General features: G+C 39.9%; 1 protein-coding gene across 1 annotated transcript in view; it reads left to right on the top strand.

The window, feature by feature from the left end:
- The window catches only part of map6b (microtubule-associated protein 6b), a 41,497-nt gene that overhangs the window by 6,967 nt on the left and 14,134 nt on the right, over nt 1-20,396 (top strand). The window contains exon 2 of the mRNA XM_061973130.1: nt 12,900-13,113. Within this exon, the coding sequence (XP_061829114.1) occupies nt 12,900-13,113 (214 nt within the window). The remainder of the gene's footprint in view (nt 1-12,899; nt 13,114-20,396) is intronic.

Raw genomic sequence — 20,396 nt, 5'->3', positions numbered from 1 at the left:
TTTTTTTTTTAAATGATGGTATTTTTTATATTAAGTGAAAAAATAGCCGCGGGCCTCAAATGCCCACCGGGCTGCACTTTGGACACCATTGGTTTAATACAATATTTTCTTTTTTATAATAATAATAGATTTTATTTGTAAAAAGCACTTTGCATTGAGTAAACAACCTCAAAGTGCTACAGTGTATTAAAAAAATAATAATAATAATAAAAAGTAAATACAAATAAAAACTAGAACAGCCAAATAGCTAGAACTAGTATGCATATATCTAAAAAAAAAAGTTTTATTTTTTATTTTTTATTTTTTTTAAAGAAGGGTTTTTAAGCCTTTTTTTAAAGCATCCACAGTCTGTGGTGCCCTCAGGTGGTCAGGGAGAGCGCTCCACAGGCTGTGAGTGGCGGAGCTTTGTCCTCGGAGGTTGGAGGAGGTTAGCCTGTCCGGAGCGGAGGTGTCGAGTGGAGGATTTGGGAGTGAGCAGTTCTTTGAGGTAGAGGGGGGTATTTCCATGGAGGCACTAGTGGGTTAGTAGGGAGACTTTGTATTCAATCCTGAGTGGAACAGGAAGCCATTGAAGGGATTTGAGAATTGGTATCAGTCATAGTAATATATATAACTTTGATATATATAATATCCTATAACAAGTCAGAGTCTTTGTAAATAGTTGATTAATAAGGGAAATATGAGTCAGGTGTTTGTTTACTTGGGTTTCCAATGGAGGCACAGTAATATATTTAGTCTATAGCTTCATTAAACCCAACAATAAGAGGAGGGATACAAAAAACCCAGACCATAAACTACAGTGCTATCATTTTTTGTGGAGAGAGCTCCTGTTACATCGCTACAAGAGAGATATTTCCGTAAAAGATAAGGCTGTGTTATTGATCGACTCCTTCCCCCAGTCCTGCAGTATGTAGTCCAGTATACGAGCGAATCAATATAGCGGCGCGTGCATGAATGACTGTAGAGAACGTCCAGTAATCAAATTGAAGCCATGACTAGCATGCTGCTGTCTCCATGCATTACCATCTCCAGGAAGGGTGAAGGAGGCCATGTCTGAATAATTCAATCAACCAGCGAGAGGAGAGTCAGCGTGCAGAAGGTCTGAGGATATTGTGAGTTAAATGTGAAGTGATGAATGCATGAGTTAAGTTTTATTAGGTGAAAAGACTATTAGAGCCTCGGACCGATGCACTTTATATTCTCTTGACAAAGTGGACACTGCAGCGTTGCCCTCGTTTTAATCACCGCCGCCTAATTACGTGAAACATATGTCTGATCTAAATGTTAGGCCTTTTTACACCCATTGGACACTACATTAGGCACAATATTATGCCTCTACACTTTTAATAATGCTCCGTTTTCTTGTAGCGCAATATATTTATTAGAGATGTCCGATAATCATACTTGCCAACCTTGAGACCTCCGATTTCGGGAGGTGGGGGGTGGGGGGGCGTGGTTGGGGGCGGGGCTAAGAGGGGAGGAGTATATTTACAGCTAGAATTCACCAAGTCAAGTATATATATATATATATATATATATATATATATATATATATATATATATATATATATATATATATATATATATATATATATAAGAAATACTTGACTTTCAGTGAATTATAGCTGTATATATATTTATTTTATTATATATATATATATATATATATATATATATATATATATATATATAAAAGAAATACTTGAATTTCAGTGTTCATTTATTTACACCTATACACACACATAACACTCATCTACTCATTGTTGAGTTAAGGGTTGAATTGTCCATCCTTGTTCTATTCTCTGTCACTATTTTTCTAACCATGCTGAACACCCTTTCGCAGGTACCCAGAAAGGTTTCGAGTACCACCAAAAAAACTGAATCTCTGAAGACAGTATAAAAATCTGTGTTAAAGGTGTACAAATACTGCTTGTATAATAAGCATGTTATTTTTTTTACAAATGAGGGTTAAGAGTTCAGTACTAAAAAAATAAAAAAATAATGTGGCTTAAGTACAGTTTTTTAATTGAGCTGCTGCATTTTTTGGTTGGGTTGTTTATTTATTTTGAGTAACTTCTATACATTTCTAAAAGGGGAATCATTTAATAGAGTTATCTATGTTTGTCTGTTGCCATCTCCTGGTGAATGTTGGCTATAGCGTACTGGGGTTACTTTTTGGTTGGCCAACGATTTACGTAGTGTTGCGCACCTGACGTCACTCAGGTCCGCATGGAGCTGGAGGGGGCGTGGCTTCCAGCTCCGCCTGAATTTCGGGAGATTTTCGGGAGAAAATTTGTCCCGGGAGGTTTTCGGGAGAGGCACTGAATTTCGGGAGTCTCCCGGAAAATCCGGGAGGGTTGGCAAGTATGCCGATAATGGCTTTTTTGCCGATATCCGATATTCCGATATATCTCTTAATTACCGATACCGATATCAACCAATACCGATACATACAGTCGTGGAATTAACACATTATTATGCCTAATTTTGTTGTGATGCCCCGCTGGATGCATTAAACAATGTAACAAGGTTTTCCAAAATAAATCAACTCAAGTTATGGAAAAAAAATGCCAACATGCACTGCAAAAAGTCAGTGTTCAAAAACAAGAAAAAAAATTCAAAAATGAGGGGTATTTTATTTGAACTAAGCAAAATTATCTGCCAATAGAACAAGAAATTCGGCTTGTCAAGACTTTCCAAAACAAGTAAAATTAGCTAACCTCAATGAACCCAAAAATACCTTAAAATAAGTATATTCTCACTAATAACAAGTGCACTTTTCTTGGTAGAAAAAAAAAGAGACCTTTTTGCTCAATATGTTGAAAAATATTCTTAAATGAAGTAAATGCTAGTGCCATTATCTCGACATAATGATATGCGCTCAGCATTATGATTTTTTGTTTCATGCTTGAAGTAAGAAATCCTTACTTTAAAAAAATTGTTTTATATTTGTGAGTGTTGATGACAAAGCTTTGCATCAGTTGATATTCTAGTTTCAAGCATCTTTTACTCAATATAGGTCATAACATCTCAGCAACAAGCTGTAATATCTTACTGAGATCATTTAGGACCAAAACCCTTAAAACAAGTAAAACACTCTAACATAAAATCTGCTTAGTGAGAAGAATTATCTTATTAGACGGAAAATAAGCGAATATCACCCTTATATGAGATATTTAATCTTACTTAGATTTCAGTTTTTGCAGTGTGGCACTGCCATATTTATTATTGAAGTCACAAAGTGCATTATTTTTTTTATCATGCCTCAAAACAGCAGCTTGGAATTTGGGACATGCTCTCTCTGAGAGAGCATGAAGAGGTTGAGGTGGGCGGGGTTGGAGATGGGGGGCGGGGTTGAGGTGGGGGGTAGCGGGGGGTGTATATTGTAGCGTCCCGAAAGAGTTAGTGCTGCAAGGGGTTCTGGTTATTTGTTCTGTTGTGTTTATGTTGTGTTACAGTGCGGATGTTCTCCCGAAATGTGTTTGTCATGCTTGTTTGGTGTGGGTTCACAGTGTGGCGCATATTTGTATCAGTGTCAAAGTTGTTTATACGGCCACCCTCAGTGTGACCTGTATGGCTGTTGACCAAGTATGCGTGGCATTCACTTGTGTGTGTGAAAAGCCAAAGATATTATGTGATTGGGCCGGCACGCAAAGGCAGTGCCTTTAAGATTTATTGGCGCTCTGTACTTCTCCCTACGTCCGTGTACACAGCGGCGTTTTAAAAAAGTCATACATTTTACTTTTTGAAACCGATACCGATAATTTCTGATATTACATTTTAAAGCATTTATCGGCTGATAATATCGGACTGCCGATATTATCGGACATCTCTAATATTTATTATTATTATGTAAGGATTTTTTTGGTGGAGTTAAATGTTTCCTTGTTATTGTAAACAGGAATCATTATGATGTAGTGATTACCGACATCAGACCTGGGCAATTTTAAATTACCGTAAGTCTTGAACTATAGAAAGTATTTCAATGGTCGAAATCTGCACTTTTGAGTGTTATAGTGTCATAACGGGGGGGGGGGGGGTCGCAGCTTGCTGCGAAGTTTGTTCTCCCAGGATGCAAACAGACTTTTCTGGACAAGGCGTGAAGGTAGGAACATGATTTAAAGGCCTACTGAAATGCAATTTTCTTATTTAAACGGGGATAGCAGGTCCATTCTATGTGTCATACTTGATCATTTCGCGATATTGCCATATTTTTGCTGAAAGGATTTAGTAGAGAACATTGACGATAAAGTTCGCAACTTTTGGTCGCTGATAAAAAAGCCTTGCCTGTACCAGAAGTAGCAGACGATATGCGCGTGACATCACAGGTTGTGGAGCTCCTCACATCCGCACATTGTTTACAATCATGGCCACCAGCAGCGAGAGCGATTCGGACCGAGAAAGCGACGATTTCCCCATTAATTTGAGCGAGGATGAAAGATTCGCGGATGAGGAAAGTGAGAGTGAAGGACTAGAGGGCAGTGGGAGCGATTCAGATAGGGAAGATGCTGTGAGAGGTGGGTGGCACCTGATATTCAGCTGGGAATGACTAAAACAGTAAATAAACACTAGACATATATATACTCTATTAGCCACAACACAACCAGGCTTATATTTAGTATGCCACAAATTAATCCCGCATAACAAACACCTCCCCCATCCCGTCCATATAACCCGCCAATACAACTCAAACACCTGCACAACACACTCAATCCCACAGCCCAAAGTACCGTTCACCTCCCCAAAGTTCATACAGCACATATATTTCCCCAAAGTCCCCAAAGTTACGTACGTGACATGCACATAGCGGCACGCACGTACGGGCAAGCGATCAAATGTTTGGAAGCCGCAGCTGCATGCGTACTCACGGTACCGCGTCTGCGTATGCAACTCAAAGTCCTCCTGGTAAGAGTCTCTGTTGTCCCAGTTCTCCACAGGCCAATGGTAAAGCTTGACTGTCATCTTTTGGGAATGTAAACAATGAAACACAGACTGTGTTATCCGGCACAACAGTCAGGGGGTGCATTCTACGGCGGGGGTGTGTTATCCGGCACAACACCTGCCGCAATACACCACTTCCCACCTACAGCTTTCTTCTTTGCTGTCTCCATTGTTCATTGAACAAATAGCAAAAGATTCACCAACACAGATGTCCAGAATACCGTGGAATTTTGCGATGAAAACAGACGACTTAATAGCTGGCCACCATGCTGTCCCAAAATGTCCTCTACAATCCGTGACGTCACGCGCAGGCGTCATCATACCGAGGCGTTTTCAGCAGGATGTTTCGCGCAAAATTTAAAATTGCACTTTAGTAAGCTAACCCGGCCGTATTGGCATGTGTTGCAATGTTAAGATTTCATCATTGATATATAAACTATCAGACTGCGTGGTCGGTAGTAGTGGGTTTCAGTAGGCCTTTAATCTTGACTCTCAAATAGGTACAAACAAGGCGAAGGCACAACTTAGCACAGGAAACAAAAGCTAACATTTAGCATAAAACTATGGACAGGGGAAAAACTCACTAACTGTGGCATGAACAAACAAAACTTACTTGGCAAGGCATGAAGCGAACCATCGCATGACACAAGCAATGACGCCAGGACAACTAACTGGCAAAGACAGGCTTAAATAATAGTCTCTGATTAGAGCAGGTGCGTGTCCCGAACACATGAGGCAGGTGAAACTAAAACAAACAAGGATGCACAAAAACAGGAACTATGGAGTCTTAAACTAACAGAAAATAACAAAAAACATGATCCAGACCACAGATCATGACATATAAGAGTTATTACGGTAATCTACGTCACAGCAGCTCAGACCAGGAACAAAGCAGAGTGGGCGGGGTTTGTTTTCAGAGAAGCCAGCCCGAAACGCGTGTGTCAGAAATGGATGCGGACGCAGATTTTTACGTGATTATATATCATATTGTAGGTGTTTATTACACTTTGCATTCATATTTTGCTGTTTGTTACATTTTTATTGTGTTTTGCTTTATTGTAAAAGATACACAACTATGGAGGAGCTGGTCTGAGAAATAAAAGAGGAGCAACGTTCATATGTTGTTAATATTCAGTGTTTTATTGTTCATAGTTAAAGGCCTACTGGAACCCACTACTACCGACCACGCAGTCTGATAGTTTATATATCAATGATGAAATCTTAACATTGCAACACATGCCAATACTAAAGTGCAATTTTAAATTTTGCGCGAAATATCCTGCTGAAAACGTCTCGGTATGATGATATCAGCGCGTGACGTCACGGATTGTAGAGGACATTTTGGGACAGCATGGTAGCCAGCTATTAAGTCGTCTGTTTTCATCGCAAAATTCCACAGTATTCTGGACATCTGTGTTGGTGAATCTTTTGCAATTTGTTCAATGAACAATGGAGACAGCAAAGAAGAAAGCTGTAGGTGGGAAGCGGTGTATTGCGGCAGGTGTTGTGCCGGATAACGCACCCCCGCCGTAGAATGCACCCCCTGACTGTTGTGCCAGATAACACAGACAGGTGTTTCATTGTTTACATTCCCGAAAGATGACAGTCAAGCTTTACCATTGGCCTGTGGAGAACTGGGACAACAGAGACTCTTACCAGGAGGATTTTGAGTTGGATACGCAGACGCGGTACCGTGAGTACGCATGCAGCTGCGGCTTCCAAACATTTGATCGCTTGCCCGTACGTGCGTGCCGCTATGTGCATATATTGGGACGGCATGGCGCAGTGGGAGAGTGGCCGTGCGCAACCCGAGGGTCCCTGGTTCAATCCCCACCTAGTACCAACCTTGTCATGTCCGTTGTGTCCTGAGCAAGACACTTCACCCTTGCTCCTGATGGGTGCTGGTTAACGCCTTGCATGGCAGCTCCCTCCATCAGTGTGTGAATGTGTGTGTGAATGGGTAAATGTAGAAGTAGTGTCAAAGCGCTTTGAGTACCTTGAAGGTAGAAAAGCGCTATACAAGTACAACCCAACCCATGTCACGTACGTAACTTTGGGGACTTTGGGGAAATATATGTGCTGTATGAACTTTGGGGAGGTGAACGGTACTTTGGGTTGTGGGATTGAGTGTGTTGTGCAGGTGTTTGAGTTGTATTGGACGGGAGGAGGGAGATGTTTGTTATGCGGGATTAATTTGTGGCATATTAAATATAAGCCTGGTCGTGTTGTGGCTAATAGAGTATATATACAGTATGTCTTGTGTTTATTTACTGTTTTAGTCATTCCCAGCTGAATATCAGGTCCCACCCGCCTCTCACAGCATCTTCCCTATCTGAATCGCTCCCACTGCCCTCTAGTCCTTCACTCTCACTTTCCTCATCCACAAATCTTTCATCCTCGCTCAAATTAATGGGGAAATCGTCGCTTTCTCGGTCCGAATCGCTCTCGCTGCTGGTGGCCATGATTGTAAACAATGTGCGGGTGTGAGGAGCTCCACAACCTGTGACGTCACGCGCATATCGTCTGCTACTTCCGGTACAGGCAGGGTTTTTTTTTATCAGCGACCAAAAGTTGCGAACTTTATCGTCGATGTTCTCTACTAAATCCTTTCAGCAAAAATATGGCAATATCGCGAAATGATCAAGTATGACACATAGAATGGACATGCTATCCCCGTTTAAATAAGAAAATCGCATTTCAGTAGGCTTTTAATATTGTAAATCCCACTTTCTTTATTTTCATGTACATTGCGGGTGTCCCATTCAGTTAAAAAACTGTAAAATTCCATTCCGTTTTTTTGAGGTGGTCTGTCATAACATTTTTAGAACTTTGTGACTTTTAGTATTAGTATTCCTGAAAAAAAGGGACCCAAACACACATACTGTACAGCAGGTTTTTACAGCTAAATGTGTATATATAATTTATACACACATATACATTGGCCCCCCCAAACACATTTTTTCTCTCAATATGACCCCCCGAGTCAAAATATTTGCCCAGTTCTGACCTACATTATACAATGATAAGTATATAATAATGATCATTTAAACACAAATGGACTTTAAAAGGTTTGTTTTCTTTTGCCACATAAACACGGATTTATTGTAGGTTATTAAGAGCAATTTGGCGATAATTGCGGTATCGCTTTATCAAGATATTATCGCAGTCCATGTATTACGTATCATGTCGTGTGGAACGTTTAAGTATTTAATCCTTGTGTGGTGTTCGGGTCCGTGGAACCCGTTTTCATTTTTTAGAAAAATTATACAATTAATTAATTTTTCAAACTGAGACTCACTGACTTTTGCTCATTTTTTGTGAAGAACATATATCCGAATACGGTACATATTTAATGACCACACACTATACACCCCCCTACAAGTTTCTATTACATATAAGATGACCGGGCCCACTGGACCTGGCGCTAATAGAAGTGTGGAAATTGATGTTCTGTGTACCACACACACACACAAACACATTAACACACACACACACAGCAGGCCTAGACAGGAGGAGGACAGAGTGTAGGTACACAGAACATCAGAGGGTCAATTGTGCGAGAAAATGAGAGCAGACAGTGTTGACAAACAATGTTGCAACCTTGTGTGGGAACCGCAGGTGCAGAAACACAAAAGAAGAATCCCTGTGGGATGCAGAAACTGGCAGAGAAATTTTCCGTGCAACGTTCATATTGTTGTTACTCAGCCAGGTTTGTGGGTCTGATGGACCCGTTGCATTTTGTGGCTTTTAATGCCTCACAATCAAACACTTTTATGTTGAAATACTGGACAGATGTTTATTGGGATAAGGTAAACATCTGTTCAGTAGTTTAACATAAAAGTGTTTGATTGTTAGGCATTAAAAGCCACAAAATGCAACGGGTCCATCAGACCCACAAACGCTGGCTGAGTAACAACAATATGAACATTACACAAGGGTTAACCAACGTGTGTACAGTGCAACTTCGATTTACGAACATAATTGGTTCTTGCACAGGATTCCTAAATAGAAAAGTTGTTTATTAAAGAAAATGTGTCCGTGAGAAACAATGTAAACATGAATAATTTTACTATATTTTAGTAAAAGTGTGTACACTTTGAACACAATATAAAGCACTATACAGTACCGGTACTGTAAATCAAACAAACATAACAAGGTGGTGATGGAGCAACTTTCTATTTGTTGTGAGCATTTCTGCCTGTGGCACTTCCGCTAGTGTCACAGGGTAGTTCAATAAAGCCAAAAATATATATAAAAAATAGCTGAACTGTCCTCGTATTCAGCCGCCCTGAAACATCAAATCCACTTTACCATGTTGGTTTATCTTCTTGGCGTGCATCGCAAGGGAGGGGGAAGTGTTGACAACGCTATGTATACTTCCTGAATGTTTCAAACCACATATCGCTTGTCCATTTCTTTCTTTGGATTCATTGAGCTATAAACAAATGTTCTAAGAGGGCTAAAAAAAAACAAAAAAACTTGAAAGTAGCACTTAGCACGGTAGCTAACAGCAGCACTGCTCTGCATACTGAATGAGCACCAGAGAGCAATCTGCCCAAAATGGATGTACTGATGAGCACAAAATGGGTGGATGAAACGTTCACACACTGAGAAAAGGACATCTCTTCATTTACTGCACACAAAGTGGTAAAAAACAAAACATCACAACATGCACCCGATTGTGTTGAGTATGTACTGTACATAATGCACAAGCAAGAACATTTCTGCCAATTAAAATGATTCGGTCAGTGTTTAAAAATAAAGTATATGTTTCCTTTTATTGTAGGCTATTTGGAGACACGTCGTAGTGCATATAGAGTTGAATAGAAATAAGAACGCATTCCGTGCAGAGTAACACCATCATTTGTGTCAGTATAATTGCATCTAAGTTATCACAAAACTTTGTGTTGCCATGAGTTCCCGGCGAGAAGACAAAAGCTGTCTTTGATCCTACCAAACAAAAGGCTTGTAAAACGCCACTGTGTAGGATGGGAAGCAACATGAAGGTGTTCTGTTTCTTTGATGTATTGTAATCCACAGAAAGATTTTGTCTTGACCCGAGAACTACAAAGCGGAGAGGAAGCAGGACCAGACTCCCCTCCAGGCGACTTTTTCTTTTAACTGTTTTACGACCTTTTTTTTTAACTGTTTACGACCTTTTCTTTGGACCGACCTTGTCTTTGAACTGTTTTGTAATCAAAGGCGATGGCTGTTTACGACCCCCGCCCCTTTAGAAACAGCTGTTGCCATGTAGTCAGGGAAAGTCCAAATAAAAGAGGAGGCGTACAATCTTTCGTCAGAGCGTGTGACACTGTCCAAGGGTACAGGTGTACGCGTTTCTCCTCATTGAGCCAAATTTAATTCTGTCTCTGTTTAATTCCTTGCTTCTTGTCTTGTTTAATAGATGTCATCAGTGTTTGAACCTGACAATTTGTTTCCCCCTGTGATTTTATATTGTTTAAATGTGATTCTCTAAAAGCCACAACGTTTGAAGTACACGACTTTAACATTTTTACCAGACACATTAGGTATATTTTCCCAAAGTATCGGATCTGTATCGCTGAAATTTATTCTGTATCGAATCGGAAAGAAAATCAGTGGTACGACACATCACTAATGCACACTTTAAGGCAGAGGTGTTTGGCCCCGGAGGGCCGATTCTGACAGTGAATACTATTATTACACCATTTTTTAATGCATTTTATTAGTAGATTTTTTTTCAAAACTAAAATGTAAAAAATATATGGTAAGTTGCAATAATTTTACCTAAAAATGTTGTGTATTCTACTGTAAATGGAAAAGCAGTACTGCTGTTTTTATGGTAAAAAAAAAAAAAAAAGCAGCTTAGTTGCCAAAATTTGACTGTACAATTTACATTTGTACTGTAAATAAAAAGTACAATTTTGGTACCTGAGCTGCCAGTTTTTTGTTGTTTTTTTTACCGCAAATCCACTGTAGATTTTTCGGTGTTTTACTGTAAATGCCAAAACGGCACCACAGTTTATTACAGTAAAAAAAAAGTACTGTTTTTTTTTCTTTCATTTAGCTGTAAAAACCACAGTAAATTTCACAATTTTACCATGAAATCAATTGCTACTTTTACATTACACAATTTGATGGATAACATGCTCTGAGATCATTATTATTAGTATTTATTTATATTTAAAAAATGGTTTGAATGTTTGATAATATATTTTTGCATAATTAGACAATATTTAACTTAACATAATTTGCGATTACATGGAGTACATATATTTTCTTTCTCCCAAAATAGAAAGAAAGAATACATTTAGTAAGGAAAGTTACAGTACTTTATCGACACATATTATTTCCAGGCTTTCGAGGGCCAAATAAAATGAAGTGGCGGGCCACATCTGGCCCCTGCGCCTTGAGTTTGACACATGTGCCTTAAGGGGACTGACATGCAGGTGTGTGTAAAACAGTGTTTCTCAATTAATTTCTATTACGCCCTCTCTGGGAAGATGACAACAGCCCCCTCAACTGTCCGCCGCGACTATAAATTGTATCATTTGTCTATAAAATTATTATAAGTTCACCTCTGCATAACATTGTATCCTTATTACCATTAAAGGAAACAAAAAAGGAAAGAAATATAGATAATATTACAACAAATAATAACCTATTACTAGAGATGTCCGATAATATCGGACTGCCGATATTATCGGCCGATAAATGCTTTAAAATGTAATATCGGAAATTATCGGTATCGGTTTCAAAAAGTAAAATGTATGACTTTTAAAACGCAGCTGTACGGAGTGGTACATGGGCGTACGGAGAAGTACAGAGCAGTTGCGTCTCCCAGTCATACTTGCCAACCCTCCCGATTTTCCCAGGAGACTCCCGAATTTCAGTGCCCCTCCCGACAATCTCCCGGGGCAACCATTCTCCCGAATTTCTCCCGATTTCCACCCAGACAACAATATTGGGGGAGTGCCTTAAAGGCACTGCCTTTGCGTGCCGGCCCAATCACATAATATCTACGGCTTTTCACACACACAAGTGAATGCCATGCATACTTGGTCAACAACCATACAGGTCACACTGAGGGTGGCCGTATAAACAACTTTAACACTGTTACAAATATGCGCCACACTGTGAACCTACACCAAACAAGAATGACAAACACATTTCGGGAGAACATCCGCACCGTAACACAACATAAACACAACAGAATAAATACCCAGAACCCCTTGCAGCACTACGGGACGCTACAATATACACCCCCCGCTACCCTCCCACCTCAACCCCGCCCACCTCAACCTCCTCATGCTCTCTCAGGGAGGGCATGTCCCAAATTCCAAGCTGCTGTTTTGAGGCATGTTAAAACAAATAATGCACTTTGTGACTTCAATAATAAATATGGCAGTGCCATGTTGGCATTTTTTTTCCATAACTTGGGTTGATTTATTTTGGTAAACCTTGTTACATTGTTTAATGCATCCAGCGGGGCATCACAACAAAATTAGGCATAATAATGTGTTAATTCCACGACTGTATATATCAGTATCGGTTGATATCGGTATCGGTAATTAAGAGTTGAACAATATCGGAATATCAGATATTGGCAAAAAAGCCATTATCGGACATCTCTACCTATTACAATTGTTTTTTAGTCCGTAATGATTTGCTTTAAATAAATAAAAAATCTGTATTTAAACTAAAAACATGTTTTGATCCAGGAAAGCCATTTTTTTCCCTCCTACCGGCCCCATTATTTGAAAAGAACTGGTGTAAAAAAAAAAAAAAAAAGATTGAATAAAATAACTTATCAAAGACAGTGGATTACTGACAAGATGTGTTCACTGAGTTTGTCGTACATGTACTTGTACGTAGTTACTGGGAACCAATTAAATAACACACCTGGGACACTTTTCAGTAAAGCAAAGAGGTTGTTTTTTTTTGTTGACTCATTTCAAACTTTTGTTGTTGTCTCCTAGAACTGAATTCAAGGCCTACAAGGATGTGAAACCAGTGAAGCCGATCAAGGCCACGTCCCAGTACAAACCACCAGCAGAGGAGACCAGTCTGGAAACCAGCTACAGCGCCACCTTCAGGGGGGAGCAGGTGAAGGCCCAGGCTAGTGACAACAAGCTGATGGAGCGCAGGAGGATACGCAGTCTGTACAGTGAGCCGGGCAAAGACCCCGCCAAGGTGAGAGCCCGGCCCCCAAAAGACATCTTGTTAAACACTTCCAAGAATGGCCGTGCGCGACCCGAGGGTCCCTGGTTCAATCCCCACCTAGTACCAACCTCGTGATGTCCGTTGTGTCCTGAGCAAGACACTTCACCCTTGCTCCTGATGGGTGCTGGTTAGCGCCTTGCATGGCAGCTCCCTCCATCAGTGTGTGAATGTGTGTGTGAATGGGTAAATGTGGAAGTAGTGTCAAAGCGCTTTGAGTACCTTGAAGGTAGAAAAGCGCTATACAAGTACAACCCATTTATCATTTATTTAATGTCGTGTAAGTGTGTTCTATTGTCGTACGACAACCTGTTTAAATCATCGTCAGACATGTCAGTAGGTACACCTGCACTATCTATTGAGATCCAATAATAGAGCTGCATTATTATATGTATATGTATATATATATATATATATATATATGTATATATATATATATATTAGGGTTGTAGTATAGTATCGCGGTACTAATGAATCAAAAACCGTACTATACTCTGTTTGAAAAGCACCCGTTCGCCATATTTTTTTTTTACGGCCATGACGGTGCGTTTCTGCTGGTTTTGCGAGCCTACGAGCATGTTCGGCAGCGCACAATCACAGAGTACTTACAAGCAGACACTGTGTGTAGACAGAAAAGAGAAAACGGACGCATTTTGGCTTAAAAATTAACGATAAAGGTGACACTGAAACGCGCTCGGAAAGAGGTGCTTTAAGACATGGCTAGCTAGCTAGCGGCTAAAGTCCGTCCGCAGTCTGCAGTGTTTTAGCTACTTCTAAATCACTAATCCTCGCCTCCATGGCGACAAATAAAGTAAGTTTCTTACAAGTATCATCCCTGCAGGACGAGGAATAGCTAAACATGCTTCACTACACACCGTAGCTCACCGGCATCACAATGTAAACAAATGCCATCTACACCTGACATCCACTGTAATGATACCAAGTAGAAGAGCGTATCTAGTCCATACTCAAAGAAGTACTCACCCCCAAATCCTCCACTTGACACCTCCGCTCCGGACAGGCTAACCTCCTCCAACCTCAGAGGACAAAGCTACGAACAATGGGAGACCGGGCTTTCTGCGCCGCCGCTCCCAGTCTGTGGAACGCTCTCCCTGACCACCTGAGGGCACCACGAACTGTGGATGCTTTTAAAAAAGGCTTAAAAACCCTTCTTTTTAAAAAAGCCTTGTTTTAGATATATGCATACTAGTTCTCGCTATTTGGCTGTTCTAGTTTTTATTTTATTTTTATTTTTTATTATCTTTTTATTTTTATTTTTTTAATACACTTTAGCACTTTGAGGTTGTTTACTCAATGTGAAGTGCTTTTTACAAATAAAATCTATTATTATTATTATTATTATTACTAGTATGATTACATCAATATTTTCTATCGTTACAAAATCTTTATTTTTTTATTTGATTTATTCATATTATATTCATAAACTCAGGAAATATGTCCCTGGACACATGAGAACTTTGAATATGACCAATGTATGATCCTGTAACTACTTGGTATCGGATAGATATCTAAATTTCTGGCATCATCCAAAACTAATGTAAAGTATCAAACAACAAAATAATAAATGTTTATTACATTTTAACAGAAGTGTAGATAGAACATGTTGAAAGAGAAAGTAAGCAGATATTAACAGTAAATGAACAAGTAGATTAATAATTCATTTTTGCAGTTTGCCCTTTATAATTTTGACAAAATAATAGGTAGATAAATGACACAATATGTTACTGCATATGTCAGCAGACTAATTAGGAGCCTTTGTTTGTTTGCTTACTACTAAAAGACAAGTCGTCTTGTATGTTCACTATTTTATTTAAGGACAGAATTGTTCTTTTTTTAAAATAAAGCCAATAATGCCATTTTTTGTGGTCCCCTTTATTTAAAAAATAGTATTGAAATACCGGTACCAAAATATTGGTGTCTAGTCAACCCTTATATATATATATATATATATATATATATATATATATATATATATATATATATATATATATATATATATATATATATATATATATATATATATATGTCTTAATAAGGTTATCCAAAAAATAGTGCTCGATACCGTAGTAGAGCGCAATATATGTATGTGTGGGGAAAAAAAAATCACAAGACTATTTCATCTCTACAGGCCTGTTTCATGCAACCTATGCTTGAAAGAGAAACTGTTTATTATCTACCGTCCAGACCTGTCATCCCTCAACAAGCGCAGCGAAATTGTAACAACATGCCGCCATAGACGGAAACACCTCCTAGGTAACACATGAACCAATCACCACGCCCCTAGGCCAGCCTGTACCCACCCACTCTGTGCCCTATATAAACCATGGTATGCGAATGCTCCCATTAAAATCTCCTGACGATTGAGGGTACCCCCCCTCATGAAACAGGCCTGTAGAGATGAAATAGTCTTGTGATTTTTTTTTTCCCCCACACATACATATATATATATATATATATATATATATATATATATACACACACATGCATATAGTTATAGTTACTCTGCATGCATTCTTAAGCCCAATACGGCCCGCCAGTCAAAAAGTTTGTACACCCCTGAGTCTGACATTGACCTATAATACCGTATGTATATTATGAAGTTTTCTATCATTTCCCAAGGAAAGCATACATAATGTTGTTTTCTTTTTTTTCAGTATTCGTCCATCTCTTATCTCTTTAGTTAACAGTGCACCAAATGTCGTCTTGTTATATTTGCTCTATGTTTTTCCGCCCGTACCAAAGCATGCATTTCATTGAAGCTCCTCCTCCACGTGATGTGCGTGTCAACATGGTGCTGATGTGTTCATGTAGCCCCTCCCCTCCCTTTCTCATTCTCATAGGACGTCTCAAAGGCTGAGAGCACCACGGTGCTAAATCTGCTGTAGTTCAGGTGTGTTTCCATTAGAAAGCATGGAGGCTGATCGCAACACAATCGTGCATACTTATGACACTTCGGGAGAGAACGGGGTTGGTTGTCACACATTATGTACAAAACCCAGTGAAGTTGGCACGTTTTGTAAATGGTAAATAAAAACAGAATACAATGATTTCCAAATCCTTTTTGACCTATATTCAATTGAATACACTGCAAAGACAAGATATGTAATGTTCGAACTGGTAAACTTAATTTTTGCAAATATTAGCTCATTTGGAATTTGATGCCTGCAACATGTTTAAAAAAAGCTGGCACACGTGACAAAAAAGACTGAGAAAGTTGAGGAATGCTCATCAAACACTTATTTGGAACATCCCACAGGTGAACAGGCTAATTGGGAACAGGTGGGTGCCATGATTGGGTATAAAAGCAGCTTCCATGAAATGCTCAGTCATTCACAAACAAGGATGGGGCGAGGGTCACCACTTTGTCAACAAATGCGTGAGCAAATTGTCCAACAGTTTAAAAACAACATTTCTCAACAAGCTATTCCAAGGAATTTAGGGATTTCACCATCTGCGGTCCGTAACATCATCAAAAGGTTCAGAGAATCTGGAGAAATCACTGCACGTAAGCGGCAAGGATGAAAACCAACACTGAATGCCCGTGACCTTGGATCCCTCAGGCGGTACTGCATCAACAAGCGACATTAGTGTGTAAAGGATATCACCACATGGGCACTTCAGAAAACCACTGTCAGTAACTGCAGTTTGTCGCTTTATTGGTAAGTGCAAGTTAAAACTCTACTATGTAAAGCAAAAGCCATTTATCAGCAACACCCAGAAACACCGCTGGCTTCGCTGGGCCCGAGCTCATCTAAGATGGACTGATGCAAAGTGGAAAAGTGTTCTGTGTCAAGTCCACTTTTCAAATTGTTTTTGGAAACTGTGGACGCCATGTCCTCCGGACCAAAGAGGAAAAGAACCATCCGGACTGTTATAGGCGCAAAAGTCAGCATCTGTGATGGTATGGGGGTGTATTAGTGCCCAAGGCATGGGTAACTTACCCATCTGTGAAGGCACCATTATTGCTGAAAGGTATGTACAGTTTTTGGAGCAACATATGTTGCCATCCAAGCAACATTATCATGGACGCCCCTGCTTATTTCAGCAAGGCAATGACAAGCCACATGTTACAACAACGTGGCTGGATAGTACGGGTACTAGACTGGCCTGCCTGTAGTCCAGACCTGTCTCCCATTGAAAATGTGTGGCGCATTATGAAGCCTAAAATACCACAACGGAGACCCCCGGACGGTTGAACAACTTATGCTGTACATCAAGCAAGAATGGGAAAGAATTCCACCTGAAAAGCTTAAAAAATTGGTCTCCTCAGTTCCCAAACATTTACTGAGTGTTGTTAAGTTAAAGTTAAAGGACCAATGATAGTCGCACACACACTAGGTGTGGTGACATTTGTCCTCTGCATTTGACCCATCCCCTTGTTCACCCCCTGGGAGGTGAGGAGAGCAGTGGGCAGCAGCGGTGGCCACGCCCGGGAATCATTTTTGGTGATTTAACCCCCAATTTCAACCCTTGATGCTCAGTGCCAAGCAGGGAGGTAATGGGTCCCATTGTTGTAGTCTTTGGTATGACTCGTGTTAAAAGGAAAGGCCATGTAACACAGTGGTAAAAATGGCCCTGTGCCAACTTTTTTGCAATGTGTTGCTGCCATTAAATTCCAAGTTAATGATTATTTGCAAAAACAAATTTAGTTCCTCAGTTGGAACATTAAGTATCTTGTCTTTGCAGTCTATTCGATTGAATATAAGTTGAACAGGAGCTGCCTACATAGTCTTTCTGGGATAAAACCGCCAAATTTGAAGGAGGACTTTTTGTGTTTTTAATGTCCGGTTTTAAATATCCATCTTGTCTTCCATGCTTTGACACAATGGCTGTATCCCAAAACAATTGTTAACCTTAATAAGTATTAAGAAACAACTACGGTTGATATTGTTACATGTACCACGGTTTGAGAATCCCTGCACTCGAGTCAAAAGTGTGACAACCAACCCTGTTGTTCCCTGCAGCGTCTCACAAAGGTGAGTACACCCATCACATTACAGAAGTCATCAGATCATATATTTTACGGGGCAATATGATAGGATTGACATGTGATTGTATTTTAGAATAGTCAATGTACAGCTTGCTTGTATGTCCAAATGTCCTTTCTACAGTATTGTCCCCTGAGAAGGTATGACAGGAATACCCACTTTTGCGAGCTGGTTTGCACACTACAAGACATTCATCACGACCTTGTTAGGATCCCGCCTCTTCCTCCTCACTCGTTGTCCACTTTCCTGCCTGCAGCATTCATTTCCTTCCAGATAATGTTCATTGACAACATCAGAGCAACACGTGTTATGTAGAAGAAGACTAAATCGGATTAGTAAAGAATAAACCAGAAAGATTCCACAAAACACTGGTGCAATTATACATACAGTACAGGCCAAACGTTTGGACACACCCTCTCATTTAATGGGTTTTCTTTATTTTCATGACTATTTACATTGTAGATTGTCACTGAAGGCATCAAAACTATGAATGAACACATGTGGAGTTATGTACTGTCAGGTTCAAACACTGATGACATCTATTAAACAGACAGGAAGCAAGGAATCATGCAGAGACAGAGTTCAATTTAGCTCATGAGGAGAACGCATGGAGCTGCACACTTAGTCACAGTCTCGCCCTACGCTCTAAGATACAGCTCCCGCGTCCCTCTATTTATTCAGGAGTTCCACAGTCAACATCACTGAGGCCGCCTCTAAAAAGGAGTGGTCACACATATCATGCAAAGCAGCTCCAGTACGCACAATACGTGACGGAATGTGCTGGGGGCCTTGTGATTTCGCCTTGTCTCTGCTTCGTCTGCGTGCTGTCATCTTATGTTCGTTGAGGTCCTTGAAGTCCTTAGTTGTTAGCGGGCTAAAACAAACATCTGCGGCTGAGGCCACCCCTCAGACAAGAAGTTTTGTCCTTGCACAGACAGAAAAAGTACAGCTTGAGCACAATAGCTAATAACTATAGCAACGGACTTTAAGCATACTAAAGTTGTGTGATAGTATATATACATGATTATTCTAACATGTACTTAACAAAAAAAGGTGAAATAACTGAAAACATGTTTTACATTCTAGTTTCTCCACCCTTTGCTCTGATTACTGCTTTGCACACTCTTGGCATTCTCTCCATGAGCTTCAAGAGGTAGCCACTTGAAATTGTTTTCACTTCACAAATGTCATAGTTTTGATGCCTTCAGTGACAATCTACAAATAGTCATGAAAAAAAAAAAACACGCATTGAAATTAGAGATGTCCGATAATATCGGCCGATAAATGCTTTAAAATGTAATATCGGAAATTATCGGTATCCGTTTCAAAAAGTAAAATGTATGACTTTTTAAAACGCCGCTGTACGGAGTGGTACACGGACGTAGGGAGAAGTACAGAGCAGTCGTGTGTCCCAGTTATACTTGTCAACCCTCCCGATTTTCCCAGGAGACTCCCGAATTTCAGTGCCCCTCCCGGAAATCTCCCGGGGCAACCATTCTCCCGAATTTCTCCCGATTTCAACCCGGACAACAATATTGGGGGCGTGCCTTAAAGGCACTGCCTTTGCATGCCGGCCCAATCACATAATATCTACGGCTTTTCACACACACAAGCAAGTATGCAAGGCATACTTGGTCAACAGCCATACAGGTCACACTCAGAGTGGCCGTATAAACAACTTTAACACTGTTACAAATATGCGCCACACTGTGAACCCACACCAAACAAGAATGACAAACACATTTCGGGAGAACATCCGCACCGTAACACAACATATACACAACAGAACAAATACCCAGAACCCCTTGCAGCACTAACTCTTCCGGGACGCTACAAGCTGCTGTTTTGAGGAATGTTAAAAAAAATAATAATAATGCACTTTGTGACTTCGATAATAAATATGGCAGTGCCATGTTGGCACTTTTTTCCATAACTTGAGTTGATTTATTTTGGAAAAACCTTGTTACATTGTTTAATGCATCCAGCGGGGCATCACAACAAAATTAGGCATAATAATGTGTTAATTCCACGACTGTATATATCGGTATTGGTTGATATCGGAATCGGTAATTAAGAGTTGGACAATATCGGAATATCGGATATCGGCAAAAAAGCCATTATCAGGCATCTCTAATTGAAATGAGAAGGTGTGTCCAAACTTTTGGCCTGCACTGTATATTTTATATACAAGGGATGTGATGATCCATAGACCAGCATGCCGTATTGGACGATTTTTAGGAAAAAGTA

This window comes from Nerophis lumbriciformis, linkage group LG17 (assembly GCF_033978685.3).
Source record: "Nerophis lumbriciformis linkage group LG17, RoL_Nlum_v2.1, whole genome shotgun sequence".
Classification (NCBI taxonomy): Eukaryota; Metazoa; Chordata; class Actinopteri; order Syngnathiformes; family Syngnathidae; genus Nerophis; species Nerophis lumbriciformis.
Note: the sequence above shows the minus strand (reverse complement) of the source record. Positions and strands in the feature narration are given on the sequence as shown.